Source organism: Saccopteryx leptura, chromosome 2 (genome assembly GCF_036850995.1).
Source record: "Saccopteryx leptura isolate mSacLep1 chromosome 2, mSacLep1_pri_phased_curated, whole genome shotgun sequence".
Taxonomy (NCBI): domain Eukaryota; kingdom Metazoa; phylum Chordata; class Mammalia; order Chiroptera; family Emballonuridae; genus Saccopteryx; species Saccopteryx leptura.
In genome coordinates this window covers 4,113,730-4,129,633 of record NC_089504.1, presented here as the reverse complement: position 1 = coordinate 4,129,633, position 15,904 = coordinate 4,113,730, and the positions used below count along the sequence as shown (strand labels likewise).

At 61.1% G+C, this 15,904-nt stretch overlaps 1 protein-coding gene across 1 annotated transcript; it reads left to right on the top strand.

Moving 5' to 3' along the window:
* The first annotated feature begins 8,164 nt into the window (after nucleotides 1-8,164).
* BARHL1 (BarH like homeobox 1) lies at nucleotides 8,165-14,779 on the top strand. The gene is made up of 3 exons (XM_066365565.1): nucleotides 8,165-8,630; nucleotides 12,689-12,911; nucleotides 14,485-14,779. Exons 1-3 carry the CDS (start codon nucleotides 8,165-8,167, stop codon nucleotides 14,777-14,779), a joined length of 984 nt encoding a protein of 327 aa, XP_066221662.1.
* The last annotated feature ends 1,125 nt before the right edge of the window (nucleotides 14,780-15,904 follow it).

The following is a 15,904-nucleotide window of genomic DNA, read 5'->3' as shown; positions in this document are numbered from 1 at the left end:
GTGATATCTGTGGCGTGACCGCCAATGCCTGCTGTGATCTGCGCCCCCTGCAGGCCGTGCCCGGCAGGGAGACACAGCCCAGTCTGGTGATCAGAGATCCGAGTTTGTGAAGCAGCCCCCCAGACAGGTACACGCCCCGTTAGAAGCCGATTCCATAAAAATGCCGCACACGCTAATAACCGCGTCAGGAATCTGGCTCAGCCAGGGCCTTCCCAGACCCCAGTCCATCCCAAGGGCCTGAAATCCTCCTCCCACTCTAGAGCCAAAGGGAAACAAGCCCCCTACTCATCTCAGCTAAAGCCACCAGAAGCCTTCCGACCCACAGGAAGCGGGGAGCCTCATGTGCAAGCAGTGAGCACCCAAGGGGCCCCTGGCCACTGAGCTGGGCAGCCCTTCCACAGGTCAACAGCACAAAGCCCAACTCCACCCTGTAATTTCTGTGTGACCTTTGGCAAGTGTCCTAACCTCTCTGTGCCTCTTCCGTGAGACAAGGACCCCGACACGGTTCCAGGATACCTGCTGGAGATCAGGGAGGTCACGACCACGTGAAAGAACGTGTAGAGCATGACTAGCACGGCCTGGCATGTGTAAGCAATAGATACGTGTGAACTGTTGTTTCTTATGAAGAAGCACACTGAAGAGGGGCGGGCAGACGCCGTGAGTGATGCAGAGGCGAGAACAGGATGCGCAAACTCACAAAAGCCTTTGTGTCCAGGGGCATCAAGGAGGGAAAGATGGTTTTTAACTCAACATACTTTCTGCTCTCAGATCCCTTATGGAAAGGGGAAGGGGCACATCAGGACACAGAATTTCTGGAAGGACCTGAAATTAGGCTCCATCCGCTGCCGAAGGGGGGGGGGGGAGCTCTCGCTATGGCAACCGGAGAGATAGAGAGATGCCAGGGGCGAGTGGCCCCTCCAGGCTTGCTTTTCCAAGGGTCTGGGTCGGGGGGAAAGTGTGGACTTGGCCAGAGGAAGCTGCAGGACATCTCTTCTGTGTCTGTGATCATCACTTCATCGCTTCCCGCCCCTGCGGGCGGACAGGCTGCTGAGGGACGTGCCGGGGCCGTGACGGGTGCCCAGGGGCAGCACCCTTCTATCCCTCCCGGAGCCCCTGGCCTCTGGGCGCTCCCGCCTGGGCCAGAAGCGGCTCTCCTCCGAGGGCCCTCCGCTCCTTGTCCTACAGCGCCACCCGCTGGCAGGCCCAAGGCCACGGCCTCGGGGCTCCTGGCCCTTCCCTCCCCCGCCTGGCTCTTCCCTCCTCATGAATTATTTGCGTCCGCTCAAAGCCCCAGGTCGGGTTCCGGCCTCTTTCCGCCTTCTCAGGTATCCTGTGGCATTGGCCAAACTCCTGTCCTCGCTCCGCTCCTGCTGACCCTGGCTGGAGGCTGCCCCCTACGCAACTGGGGTCCTTCTGACGGCCCTTCATGATGCAGAAGGGTCCAGCGTGGAGGGACCATGGGGGCGCATCTCTAAGCCTCCCTGTACCACCCGCCTTCACAAAAGAAGACAGGTGTTGAAGGAGGCGGCTTTAGGCAGCAAGTCAGGCCACTGACTGCCATGCTGTGTGTTCCCGCTGCCCCTCAGATGGGCAGAAATGGGGGAGCTTTGTCCCTCTAATCACAGGCCACACGCGGGGACGACGACCGTCCCCGGAGGTGAGCGAGCACCACTTTGCGGACGTTTCCCTGCTGATTGGCCTCCTGGTTGGGTTTCCAGGTGACACCCCATCAGAGACTGAACCAAATAAAGGAAGTCCATGTGTACTGTCTTCAAGAGCCGGGGTTGGGGGCAGCTGGTCCGGCCTGTCCCCTCTGAGGCGGGAGGAAGAAGGGCCCGTGCTGGTGTGCACCGGGCAGGAGGGGGGTGCGGAGCCGGCCTGGGGTGCAGGAGTCTCACTGCAGCCTCCGGAAACTGAACTCCTGAAGCTGCGCGGGGCTTGAGAAGACCGGTGGCCCTGCCAGGGAAGCAGGGGGTTGGGGGTTACACAGCAGCCCACGAGGACCGAGGACCAAGGACCGCAGGCCTCTCGGCTGGGGGGTCAGCTTTGCTTCTCGTGCTAAACCCCCGCTGACCTCGGTCTATTTCCAGGATTTCCAACCAAAGCCCAAGCTCACTCATGTCTCTTGGCCTCTCGCATAGAACTGGATAGTGAGTAAGTTTCTTGGTAAGAAGGTGAGGGGTCTGGAGTCCAGCTTTTGTCCAGGATTTTTAGCAGAGACGGGTCCAGACAGAGATGCTGTGGGTTTTTGGTCCCCCCCAGCCCAGCTCCCCGCCTCACTCACGCTGGTCTAGAAAGCACAGGTTTGGGGGTTCAGAGGAAGCACATCGCGCAGCAGCGAGCAGACCAGCAGCTCCGGCGCCAAGGCCGGCCTGCGTCGTGGCCACACGGGCTGTGCGTCTGACCACACACTTCCTATTGCGTTTATCCTTATGGACCCAAACAGCTCCTTCTTTTTTTTTTCTCCTTCATTTCTTTTTACTTGGGAAATTTTTGATGCCTGAAGTCATTAAAAGAATTTTAAACAAACAAGCAGAAAAAAACAAAAATAACGAGGTTGGCTCTGTAATCTAGGTTCCTAGAACTGAGTGCAGGTAAATTATAAACCGGAATCTACAAATGGGGACTAATCCGTGAAGGGGGATTCAGATTGGTGGGCGCCATGGCCTTCTGTGAGCTCCGTCCTGCCCTGCTCGCCTAGGCAGTGCCAGCATCTAGCATGGCGCACCGCACCATGCAGGGAACAGACTGCGTGCTGGAGAGGGAGGGAGGGAGGGAGGAGGAGAAAGAGAAAGAGGAGGGGTGAGAGAGAGGGAAGGAGGAAGGGAGGGCGAAAAGAAAATGTTCTCTTTCTGGTTTCCGGAACTCCATGGGTTTGGGGCCAAACCAACCAAGATGGTTGAGAACAGCATGACCTCAAACCACAAATCATCTACGTCCTTGTCCAACCCCTCTGTGTGCAGAGCAGAGACGTTAGCACCCAGGCCGGGCCTAGGGCCTGTGTCATCCACACCCTTCCCTACTCTGCCTTCAAAACTGGTTGTGTTTGGAAGGCCCTAGGCAGAGGGGGGACTGACCTCTCTCTCCAGTGGGGTCTAGGGAGACAAGCCCGGGCACTCCCACCTGCCAGAGAGGAAACCCTGGTTGTTATGATCAGCAGTTGTACTACGAAACGCAGAATTGCTGCTCCCCAGGGCCCAGGCCCGGTGCAGGGCCCTCCCGTGACACAGGAAGAGGGGGGTCTCACAGCTGAGACAACCACAGCCCAAAGCCTTGCGTTTGCTCCAGGTCACAGAGTGGGGCTGGGACCATGCGAGGCCGGTGAGGCCACAGAGTGGGGCTGGGACCATGGCGAGGCCGGTGAGGCCACAGAGTGGGGCTGGGACCATGCGAGGCCGGTGAGGCCACAGAGTGGGGCTGGGACCATGCGAGGCCGGTGAGGCCACAGAGTGGGGCTGGGACCATGCGAGGCCGGTGAGGCCACAGAGTGGGGCTGGGACCATGCGAGGCCGGTGAGGTCTTTGCCTAAGGCACAAAATGCAAGGGGTTGCCCCGACACTCAGCAACCAAGACCAACAGTATATTTTGCGAATCAAGACTTTCAAATCCCCGGTGGACAAAATAGTTAACAGTTTCAACAAAGACGTGGGTGACCCGCCTCACTCGCCTCACCCGAGTCTCAGCCGGGATTCCCAGCCAGGACTGTGCTTCGGGTCTGGCCTGGTCCTGGAGTCCCTGTCCCCCACCACCCCACCCTGCCGCACCCCACTGCCTCTCGCTGCTGCTGCTGCTGCTGCTCAGAACTGCGAAGGATGGCATTCAAGCCACAACTCCTTCATGAGCAGAGAAGGCCTCAGGATCACTTGCAAAACCCTTTGAGCACATCTCCCCATGTGGCTCTGCCTGCTGAGCCAGACGAGCCAACTCCCTGTCAGCGCTCCAGGGTTGAGTGGCATCCAATCGGGAGGGAGGTGGGACTGGGAAGGGGGAAGGAAGCCTGGAAGGACCATGGCTCAGTCAGAGGCCCGGGCAGACCCGGGCCCATTCCTGACCCAAAGCCAAACCCAAGCCAGGAGCCCCAGATGGTGCAGGGGATGTGACTCTGCCAGCAGGCCGCTTGCTTGAAGTCCATGGGCCTCTCCTGCCGTGGCCCCGCACTACCTCCCTCTGTCGGCAACGTCTCCGTCCTAAAGGAAAAGTGGAGGTCCGGTCAAGGACAGGCACCGTGGAGCCTGGGAGGGCCAGGGCCAGAGCCCGGGCCTTCTGAGGGCTCCTCCCTGCCCCTGGGGAAGGGCCACCCTCCCTTCTGTGGGTGTGTCTTGGGAGGAGCCTTCTAGGGCTTGAGGTCCATCTAGAAGCTGAGGATCTAAAAGAGGGCGATGGGCAGGGACTGGGATTTGAAGCTCGAGGTTAAAAGGGGAAGTGGGGAGAAGGGGTGGGGGTCCTGAGAGGGGGCCTGGGTACGGACAGAGCAGTTCTGGGCCCTCGGTTCAGACTGAGCGGTCCTGGCAATGCCCTTGTCACACTGATTCCCGTTCCTTCCCCTGAGGCCACCAATCCCCTCCACCTGGTCCGGCCCAAGACAGCCAGAGACGAGGACCTGAGGCCCGGCGAGCAGGAAGGGGACAGAGGTCTGCGTTCTGCGGTGTGAACTGAGCTCTGAGAGGCCAAGCGGCTTACCAAGGTTCACACCCAGCTTTGAAGACATCAAAGCCTTTGTACCGTCCGGGACCACCCAGGCTCCTCTCCGCAGGGCAGGGAGGGACCATCCACTCAGGAACCCCTGGATGCCCGGTAACATGCCCGTGCCTGGGCTCCTCTCTGCTACAGCAGAGCCCGGGTGCACGCAGGCACGCAAAACACAGGCGGTGGGCCAGCTGCGATGCGGGACTGTCCCGGTGAGAGGCAGGGGCAGGCGGGGCTAGAAAACCCTCCCCAACGGGAAGGAAACGATGGTGGTGAGAGAGGGTGGAGTCCTCCAGTAAGTTCCAAATGAAACAAATCCCACAGAATATCTTCTATTAGAATAGAGGCAATAATTCAAGACGAATGATGTTCGTTAATGATGCTAACAACCTGTTCAAAATTCTTGGGACTCAGAAATTCCGAGGCGTTGGCTAGGGCTGCCGGACTTCAGGTTCAAGCTGTTATTTTCAACTGAAGGAGGTTCGCTCCCTCCCCCACCCCCACCCCCACCCCCGGCCCAACACTGTGCTCCCCCACCACACACACAACCCCTGGCTCTGATCTCGCACACCCTGCAGGGCCGGCCGAGGCTTCGCTGCTGCTGAGTCCCAAACCCGAACCGAAGCCTAAAACCCCTTAAGTCAAATAAGGTCCCTGCGCTGCGGGAGGCGCGCCTGCCCAGGGCAGGGGCCCTGGGACCCGACCCGCGGGGCGCGGATTCTAGCCCCGGATGGCCCCTAACGGGCCCGGGGGTGTGGGAGTCCCGTTAACACCAGCTGGGGACCTTGGGCGCTCCGGGACAGACGAGCTTCCTTCGGACGTGCGGTGGCAGGCCGGAGAAGCAGGCTGGGGTGGCAGTGGAGAGGCCCGGGGGGGGGGGGGTGTCTCCAGAGGCGCCCAGAATAGGAACGATGCCCAAGTTGGGGGCTGGCCGGGAAAGGTCTTGTGACTTATGCCCCCCGCCGCCCCTTCCACCAAAGGAAAATGAACGACCGGTCAGGCTGAGCCCCAGCGCGGCGGGAGGCGTCCACTGCAGCGGCCGCGGAGCCAGGGCGGGGGTCTGTCCGCTTGCGGCCCCTCGGCGCCCGCCCTCCTGCCTCCTCGACAGCTTGCAGCCGAGCCGGGACTGCGGTCCCCGGGGAGCCGCCGGTCCTCGCCCCCAGCCCGGCCGGCGGCGGGGCCGCTTCCAATCTGCCGGCAAGCGCAGGGGGAGAGCGCGGGGAGCCGGCGTGAGGCCGCCGCTGACCTCGCCCGAGGGACGAGAAAGTTCTGCCCGGTCGGGTCGCGCGCGGCTTCTCTGGCTGGCTTCTGGGTTTGGGGGGAGGTGCGGACGCCTCACTTTTCCGCCGCGATCTCGGACGCTGAGCCCGACGCGGGGCCCGGCTCGTTTATGGGGGACTCGTGGGGAGGCGGTCGGGAGCGCGCGGGCCCTCCTGCGAAGGCCGGGGCTCCGGGGGCGGGCGGCGCACGACGCCTCCGACCCGCGGGCCCGGCTCCAGCAGCCCTTTGATCGCAGACTGGATCGCGGGTCCCGGGGGCCGTGTCCAAAGGCCGGAGACACGCCTCGGATCTGCCTGCCGCGCCGGGTCCCGCACCCGAGGCCGACCCTGGAAGGCGCCGACCTAGACCGTGGAGGACTGAGGAGGGCGAGGGGGCACGTTATCCACAGTAAAAAACACCTCGTTTCCAGCGCTGCCTTGAAAATACATCCATCCCCGGGCGAGCTCCGGCTGCGCGCGGAAGAAGCCGTTTGCAGACGATTGATTACACTGGCCCTCGGAAGCTCTGGCGCGCCCCTGTGCAGAGGTACAAAAACACCGCGACCCGGGCAGGGCCCCCGGACGGCTGTCGCTGGATGGGGGGGAGGGGCACTGTCGCCTTTGTGCGTTGCGCCGCCTCCTTCGGGCCACACGGATTTCTCGGGGTGCCCCAACGTCCCAGAAACGACCTTCCTACGTTCTCCACCCTCGCCCACAGTGGAGCTACCCTCCCGGGGAGCCACCTTCTTAGGGGCAGTCACCGGGCTTCTCGCACTCCTGCCCGGCTGCAGAGTCCTAAGAGGGCAGAGAGGGCTGTAAATTGTCCTACATGTGGAACAACGAGAACCTCCCGGGATCGTCCGGAAACAATGCAACTTAAATTAAAATCTCTTCCCCCACCAGGACGGTGCTTCTAAGCAAGCAAGCAAGCAAGCGCGCGCGCGCGCGCACACACACACACACACACACACACACACACACACACACTTCTTTCTTCGCTAGGTTTAGTCCCCTTTTTGTTGCTGAAGAAAGAAAAACAGGGGAGGAGGGCGAGGAAAAGGATCTATGACAGCCCCACAGACGAATAATTTGAATAATTGTGGGAAAAGGTCTGGAAAACTTAAAAAACCGCACATCCCGAGCCACCGGCAGCGGCCGCGGGCTCCGGACTCCTCCTCGCCAGCCCGTCCCCTCCTCAGTTAATCACCCTCATTAGGAGCCTCATCACCGGCCTAATGAAAGCAAACCGTGTGGAAATCGCCGGTAAACAGTTGGGTCTGTGCTGTAATTAATTCAGTGTCTCTTTTAATCAAAGTGAAAGGGAATCGGGCAGCGGCTTGCGGAGCTGTGACATCACCCCCAAAATCAACCAGAGCCAATCAGCGTTATCACTCCGGGGACACGTGGGCGAGTCCCCTTTTAAAAAAAAACACACACACACACACACACAACACAACGAAAAAAAAAAAAAGAAGAAACAAACAAACAAAAAAAAACCCAGCCCCAAAGTAAAAGTGACACAAGTTCATTTTTTAAAGGAAGGGGGGGAGGCGAAGGCGCGCGCTCGGAGGACCGGCTGAGACCTGCAACGGTGGAACCGGGGAGGCGCTGTCCGCGGTGCTGACGGGCCCCCGGAGCTCAGGGAGCGCGGAGAGAGGACCTCCCCGGCCAGGTGGAGCGTCATGCGCCGCGGGCCGCCGCCGCCGCTATCCGCGGTGCTGACGCCGCCAGGTGCGCTCCGTTCCTCCGGCTGCTAGCTCGCTGCTATCCGCGGTGCGGACCCTGCTACCTTCGGCCATCGCTCTCGCCTGGAGGAAGCGTGCGTTTTGGATTTTTAAAAAGACGTTCTTTATTTAGACTCCAACGTCCTCGCATCTCTTCGGTGCCAAAGGAGCGCTCGAGGCCGTCCGTCTTCCCCTTTGCTCTCCCTAACTTGGCGCACCCTCCCTCCCATTCCTCCCTGACACTCCCACCACCCCCCCTCGGCTCGGCGGCTCGGCGCGTTGCTGCAGAAGGCGCGCTGAGCCCTTTTGGATCTAATGCGCAGAGGAGGTTGGCCCAGAGCTCCTGGGCTCCCCCAAGGCTGAACTCCATCCAAGGTGCCCGCAGGCTCCCTGCCCGCCTTCCCCATGCCAGCCCGCAGCTAGGGGCAGAGGCAGCGGCGGCTGGGGTTGGGGGTGGGTGGGGAGCTTTTGGAGAGGACAGGTCGCAGCTTGGCTATGGAAGGCTCCAATGGCTTTGGGATCGACTCCATCCTCTCCCACCGTGCAGGCAGCCCCGCCCTTCCCAAGGGGGACCCCTTGCTTGGGGACTGCCACTCGCCCCTGGAGCTGAGTCCACGCTCCGAAAGCAGCAGCGACTGCTCATCGCCAGCCTCACCAGGAAGGGACTGTCTGGAGACGGGCGCCCCGCGGCCTGGCGGGGCAGCGGGCCCAGGTTTGGACTCTCACCTGCAGCCTGGGCAGCTCTCGGCCCCAGCCCAGTCCCGCACAGTGACCTCCTCCTTTCTGATCAGGGACATCCTTGCCGACTGCAAACCGCTGGCAGCCTGTGCGCCCTATTCCAGCAATGGGCAGCCGGCAGCCCCCGAGCCGGGGGGCCGTCTTGCGGCCAAGGCCGGGGAGGACTTTAGAGACAAGCTGGACAAAAGTGGCAGCAACGCCTCGTCAGACTCTGAGTATAAAGGTAAGGACATGGGAGGCGGACACTTGGGCGGGGGGGATGCTATATTTCTTTAAAAAACAAGCAAGCCTGGCAGTAAAGGGGGCACACATGCACAGAACCTGGCAGTCAAGGGGGCACACGTGCACAGGGACAAGCACACACTGGCTCCCAGCCCCTGCAGGGCCCGGCTGGGCGGCTGGCTTTGCCTGAACCTTTGGCCGGCAGGGGCTGCCCCTCTGATCAACAAAGAGTCCAGAGGAAAGAGTGGGGAGATGGAGGCCGTGTGCCTCGGGAGAGATCCCCCAAAATGAACAAAGCAAACTTTCCAAACTTCGGCTGGGTCCGCCCTTCCAGGGGGCCGGTGGGCAGGAGCTAATTGAGAACAGACCTCACAGAAACAACGGGCTCTGCTGGAAGGCCCTTTTTATAAGAGTGAAAGCCTAGCAGGAGATTTCAGCAGGAGCGCCAAGAACAGTCAGAATTTTCTACCCTTTAATCTGAATCTCCAGAGGGTAAGAGAAACGGCGCTCTGCCTCTCGTTGGGCCCGGCGTGGTCTGGGCCCCGGAAATCATGCAGAAGGAATGCTCACTTCAAACTAGAAACAGCAGGCAGGCGGCTGGCTGGGAGCAGGTTCAGAGGTCTGGTGGAGAGGGGGACCCTGCACCCACACAATGGTTCTTACTGAATTTGATTTTTTTAAAGAAAATTAAGCAATCAATTTCCACTTGTGTGGGAGCCAGGGGTTCCCAAGTAACGAGCCCCATTCCCTCATGTTGGGCTCGCTGACCCTTCACCAGCCTATCACCTCTGTGAGCCTCTTCTTTCTTGTTGCTCCCCTTTCATCCTGTCTTACCCAGGGGGCTGGGGTTGAGATGAAGAGAACAGGGGGAGCCCCGGCAAGCCGGATAGCTTGGTTGAGTGGAACATCGTCCGGATGCCCCAAGATGGTCGGCTTGATCCCGGGTCAGGGCACATACAGGAACAGACCAGTGTGTCTCTTTTTCCCGTCCTCTCTCTCTCAAATCAATCAATAAATTAAATTTTTAAAAAAGATGGGGGAAGGGAGGAAAGAAAGAAGGAACAGAAGAAAGAAAGGGTATGCCCCCAGCAACTGCCTTGACTTTAGCCCCGGTCAGGCCAGAGGCGCAAAGTTCTTTCCAGGAAGAAGTCGGGCGGGAGGCGGGAGGCGGGAGGTAGGAGGGAAGGAAAGAGCCTGGTCTCCCCCCCCCCAGCAAAAAACAGGGGAGGGGGGCGTGAGCAGAGGGGCTCCTCGTAGCTCTTCCAGCCTTATAATTCACCCCGAACCCTTCCATCAGAGGGAACTTCCCTAGAAGGGCAGCTGCTCTCATCTTGGGGCCCGGCACCTGATAGCTCCTATTTATACTCGGTCTGCACAAAAAAATGTAGGGAGGTTCATTTAATTCTCTCCTTCCGACTAAGAACTAATTTGTGGCCACGTCCTGACCTCAACCAGAAACCCACCTGGGGCCCCACTCCACACCCCGCTGCCCTCCGCCTCCCCACGCACCAGCCGGGCTGTCTTCAGCCTTGTGGGGCCCGCCGTGCCTACAAAACGGAGGCAAGTTGAGCTCGGGCACCCAGGAAGGGGTCCAGGGGCAAGTGGCCCAGAAACCCTCTGCTTCTCCCCCTGGGGCTGTTTACACAGGCAAAGAAAACCGGCCCTGGAGAAAGACAGGTGTAGGGAAGGGCAGAGAAGCAATCTAAGCATATAGGTATGACATCGTTGTATTATTTGTCATTCTCAACAACACCCCAGACTTGTGGCTAAGAGTGAGGGGCAAGAACCCCCAGTATTGCGTGCTAACGGGGGGGGGGTGCTGGTTGTGGTGAGAGAATTTGGCTCTTGTCTCCTTTTATTTGGGATTTTGAGGAGAGGTTTCATTTAAGATAATTGGAATATCAATTTCCTCCTCCTGTCCCTGACGATATCTGATCAGGAAGGTGATGAGGGCCGGCTGCCCACATATCACTTGAAGAGGTTTGGAGTGGAGGAGGGTGGAAGGTCTCCCCCTCCCCCGCCCGCCTCCAGGTGGTGCCGCCTCTGAGCCTAGAAAGCCCCAGGTGAGAAGGGACATCTGCCCGAGTCAGCGTCTGGAGCATTTCTCCAACGTGGAGGCGACTTCCTCAGGGCCGAGTGAGGACGCCCGCCCGGCAGAGACGGGCGCACCGAGCCAGCCCAGCCCGGGCGGGCATCTCCCCATCCACCTGCCACGCTGAGTCCTTTTCTCCCAGGAGGGCACGGAAGGGCGGGCGTCAGTCCATCCCGAGTTTCTGGTCCCAAAGGCTCCGCACGATAACATTGAGGAAGGCTGCAGCCAGGCTTCAAAGCGAGGCAGTCTGCCGCACTCCAGCCGTCAGAGCCTGCGTCCGCTAAGAAACGACACTGGCACTTTGCTCCGAGCAGAGCAGGCGGCTTGGGGGTCTCAAGCTCTGGGGTGTTGAGGTGTGGCCTCCAGGCCAGGGTCTGGGGACCCACCACCGGGCGGCCCGCTCCGGAGCAGAACCCGGAGCACCAGCATCGGAAGGCTCCCGCCTGCCCCGGAGACGAGATGGATTAGAGAAAATCCCCCCAACCTTCCTGGTGCCACAGCTCAACCTTCCCTCCCACCCACCTCAGACCTCAGCCCCGGGAACTGGGGATTTCCACAAATAATCCGGCAATTGGGTCGAAAAGTAAGGTTTCCACAATATCAAGTTTGAGGTTTGGATCATTGTTTCGTTGTACTTGATTAAACTTCACCTGCCAGCACAGACAGAACTTATCCCTCCCACCCCCCCCCTTCCCGATCATAACACACCCGCTGGGGTGACTGGGGGGGGGCCTATGTGGCCCCCTGCCTGGGAGGGCAGGCAGAGCCTGGCGCCTGCTTGGAGGAGGCATTTTCTCCCCAGAGGTGCTCTCCCTGCTAGCCCCTCTCGGTGCACACCCTGCCCGCACCCTCCTGGCTGCAAACCACTGCCTTTCTGGTTGAAAAATCTCACTCCCTAGTGGCTCAATTAACTGGATTATTGTTTCCTACAGAGAGAGATCAACTCGTATTCAGCTGAACCCTGTCACTACAAACGCCAGGCACAATGAAACTCACCATAAAGAAAAACACAGAGACTGAGAGTGGGGGAAGCCCCAGCCAGCGCCAATTTGGGGGAGGTGGTCTCTGGTTATATCATTGCTTTAGGGGGAGAAGGAGGGGGCTCACTGAGCTCGTTTGAACAAGTGTGCGATTTCTGCAGTCAACCCCGCTCGAAAGAGTTTTTTAAAAAACCCAAACAGAAACCGCCTAAGTCGGGTTTTAAACTTGGGCCTCAGGGGTGAGGACCCTTATGGGGTGTCCCGACCGCCAAGCCGAGCTAGTGAGAGTCACACTGGTGGGGCACCGTGTCGATAAGGTAGCAGACCTCAGCGATGCGCGCCTTCCGGGGCGAGCGCGTCGCTCATTTTTCCAAATGCCTAGGGCTCCTAGACCTGGCGCCCGCGATCCACCCTCACGCCCGCCTCCCGCGCTGCGCACTATTGTAGTCGAAGAACCCGGGGGGAACCATCCTCACGGATATGCAACCCTACAGGGGTTAGGCGAGACGTGGGGACAGTTATTTATTTTTCAGGACAATGATTCGCTTTGGGGTGCACAGCTTTTTCTCTCTCCACGCGGGTTCCCCCCCCCGCCCCAAGACTCCAGCCCTCAGCTTCCTCCCTTCCTAGCCCGTGCGCGGCGGGGAAATCCGGGCGCAGATGCGGGGCGCGGGCCTGCACCCCGGAGCACGCACCCGTGCAGCCCACCCGGCTGGAACCCCTGGGCCCCCCTCGCCGCACGTCCCGTCGCTCGGTCTATCCCTCCGCGGGGCCCGGCGCAGGGAAAGCGGGCTGAATTCTCTTGGCTATGGGTAATTTCTCCGCGAGGTATCGGTCCTCCTCGTTCCGAGGCCTCCGTCCGCGGTCCTGGCTCCCAGGGGCTTGGCCACCGTCCTGAACCGCGTTGGCCCGACCGCGATCGGCCAGCGGCGGCCTGGGCGAGCCGACAGCGAGGACGGGCCTTGACGCGCTGCTGTGTCTCCGCAGTGAAGGAGGAGGGCGACCGGGAGATCTCCAGCTCGCGGGACAGTCCCCCGGTGCGCCTGAAAAAGCCACGCAAGGCGCGCACCGCCTTCACCGACCATCAGCTGGCGCAGCTGGAGCGCAGCTTCGAGCGGCAGAAGTATCTGAGCGTGCAGGACCGGATGGAGCTCGCTGCCTCGCTCAACCTCACCGACACGCAGGTCAAGACCTGGTACCAGAACCGCAGGTGCGGCCCTGCTGCGGGGTGGGGGACGGGAGGGGCCCCTCTCTTTTTCTGTCTGCCCCTCCATGGGTCATGTGACCCCCTGAGCTTTCCCCATTCTGTAAAAGTGGGGAAATTGAGACCCCGGGAGAGAAGGCCTTACCCAAAGTCCACGTGAGTCAGAGAGCCAGGACTAGACTTGGTCTCCAGCGCCCAGTCACCTCCCTCCAGGAGAGGTGGACAGATGCATGAGCCCCCGGGAGGTCCCAAGGCCTGCCCCCACCCCAGACGGGTCCTGCCGCCTCCACCTGGAACTGGGGGTCCTGAGCTCTCCCAGTAGAAGCCCCAGGCCAGAGGAGGGGTGGCGGCCTGTGTCCAGAATGTCTTCGGGGAAGACAAGTCTGTGTGTGGGAGAAATGTAGCCCAACCCAGGCAACGGCTAGCGGGTGGGGTGGAGGCGGGAGCCAAGTCCTACCTGGCCTCTTCTGGCCTCCTGCTTTCTGGTCTAGGAGCCTAGGCGAGAAGGGGCCCAGCCCCAGCTCCTCGGGGACGAGGTGGCTGGGAAATTGGTGTTGAGCACCAGTTTTGACTGTGCTGTTTTCTAATCTCCCTCCTTAACACATTCACGGGACAAAGATACACTTATACAAACACACACACATCCACACACTCAACCTATAGTTACATCCTCACATCGACCCAACTCACACGCTCACACAAAAACACTCACAGCCAGTCACGCCCACACTCATAGCAAAGGCCAGAATGGTGCCTTCCATAAACAAGCCTCAGAACACATCACCCCATTAATAATAAATACCGATTACTGCTCCGGGCATCAATAATTAAGGCCCGTTACAGTAATTACACAATTATGATGATGATGAATAATGCAGGGAAGGAAAGGGGGTTGTGGTGGCTGAGCCCGCCTCAGTGGGACCCCAGCAGACCAGACCAGCCTCCGGGACCAGGTATTCCTAGGGGTCCAGGCCGAAGCTCTGGCAATGAGCCTGGCCTCGACTTCCTTCCCTTCCCCAAACCCCCTCAGACGCTCTGCCGGTGGCCTCCCGACTCTGGTGTCAGACAGGCTCCAGGGCTTGCCCCCGGTCTGGGGACCTGGGTGACGTGGAGAGGGTGTGTGTCTCCGCTTCCAGAGGTGGGCTGCCAGTTGGAAACCCCCCGCGGTGCCGCTGGCAGAAACAACTGCGCCCCTTCCTAGGGCTAGTAAAGTGACTCCCGGACCCGCTGTCCTCCCTTGGGAGATCACGCCTCCCCAGGGGCCCTGTCGGCGGTCCCTGGAGCAAAGTGTGAGAGGTTTGAGCCCAGGCTTTGGGGTCAGCCCGTCTGGCTCATTCGGGCTCTACCACTTTAAGGAGTATGGGGGAAATGGCTCACGCCTCGGTTATCTTGTGTGTAAAATGGAGATGAATGGCCACAGCCGGCCGGTGGAAAGTTTAGACGAGCCAATGCGTGTAACACGTGCAAACGGTGCCTGGTGCCCCGTTATGAACACATTAGTGCGATCAAACACTGTGAGGGGCAGGGGTCTCCGCGACCACAGCCTGACCCAACCGTGTGCATTTCTTTCGGTCCCTAGGACTAAGTGGAAGCGCCAGACAGCCGTCGGGTTGGAGCTGCTGGCCGAGGCGGGCAACTACTCGGCGCTCCAGCGGATGTTCCCGTCGCCTTATTTCTACCCGCAGAGTCTAGTTTCCAATCTGGACCCCGGCGCCGCCCTGTACCTGTACCGCGGGCCCAGCGCGCCGCCGCCCGCCCTGCAGAGGCCCCTGGTGCCCCGCATCCTCATCCACGGACTTCAGGGCGCCAGCGAGCCGCCGCCGCCGCTGCCCCCGCTGGCCGGCGTCCTGCCCCGCGCCGCGCAGCCCCGGTGAAGCGCCCGCCCCTTCGGCCTCCCTCTCGGAGGGCGACGCGGGTGAACGCCCCGTTCCCGGGCGCCCAGTCTGCCTCTCCGGCCAGTGTCCCCCGAAGGGCCCGATGCCAAGTCTGCTGAGGCCCGGGCCCCGGCCCGAGCTCCCTGACCGTCCTCGGCATCCTTCTTCCCAGCCAGTCCGTCCGGGAGCCACCTCCGCCCGCGGCTGTACAGACAGGACACCCCTCCCGCGGACTCCCGAACGCCCCCCTGCCCCTCCCGGAAGCAGGCGGGGCGACCCCGAGGCTGCACTCCCCCCCCCTTCGCGCTCCCGCCGTACCCTGAGCCCCCTCCCTGCCCCCGTGACCCGCGGAGGGGCGTGTGGACCCCCACTCCGAGAGCCCGGGCCGGCGCAGAGCTGTACATACGGTGTGCAAAGTGTATATGAAGTTATTTATTCGTGACCACGAGCCCGTGACCGTGTCCGTGAATCAGTGTCTGTGGCCTGTGCCCGCCCCGCTCCCAGGCCGGGCAGGAAGGGGCCAAGGGGGCTTGCCCACCCACCCCGACCCCAGCCCCCACCTCCAGTCTCCGTCTGGGGGCAGCCAGGCCCCTCGGGTTCTCTTTTTTTAAATGTCGAAATAAACTTCGTACAAATGACCAGGTGCCTGTCCGAGCTCAGCCCTTCTGTCCCCCCCTACCTAAGACCCCCTTTCCCTCCTGGGACTCGGTCTCCTTTCAGACTCAGTGAGGAAGCATTTGTGTTCCCCTCTCTTCCTTGGCGCTGTGGTCGCGGGCAGGGGACCCCCACGGGGCTACCGGGAACCTTGTCCCTGGCTGTCCCAGTGCTGGCCTCAGTCTCCCCGTCTCCACAGTGATGCGAGCTCACTGCTCCCCGCCGCCCCCGCCTCTCCATCTGGTTCCTCGCCGCTCCCAGTCTGTCCCCGGGGGCCGGGGGCCGGGGTGGGGGTCAGCGGCCGGGCTCGCTGGGCTGTGGGCCGGGCTGCGGTGCCCTTACTGAGCCGGCTCATCTGGCCTCGACAAGGCCGCCGGCAGCTGGTGACCGGCCCGCTGGGTGCGGGCGGACAGATGGGCTCCGAGGCTACTGTGCCCCCGCCCCCAACCCTGGCCGCGTTTGGGCTCCGGC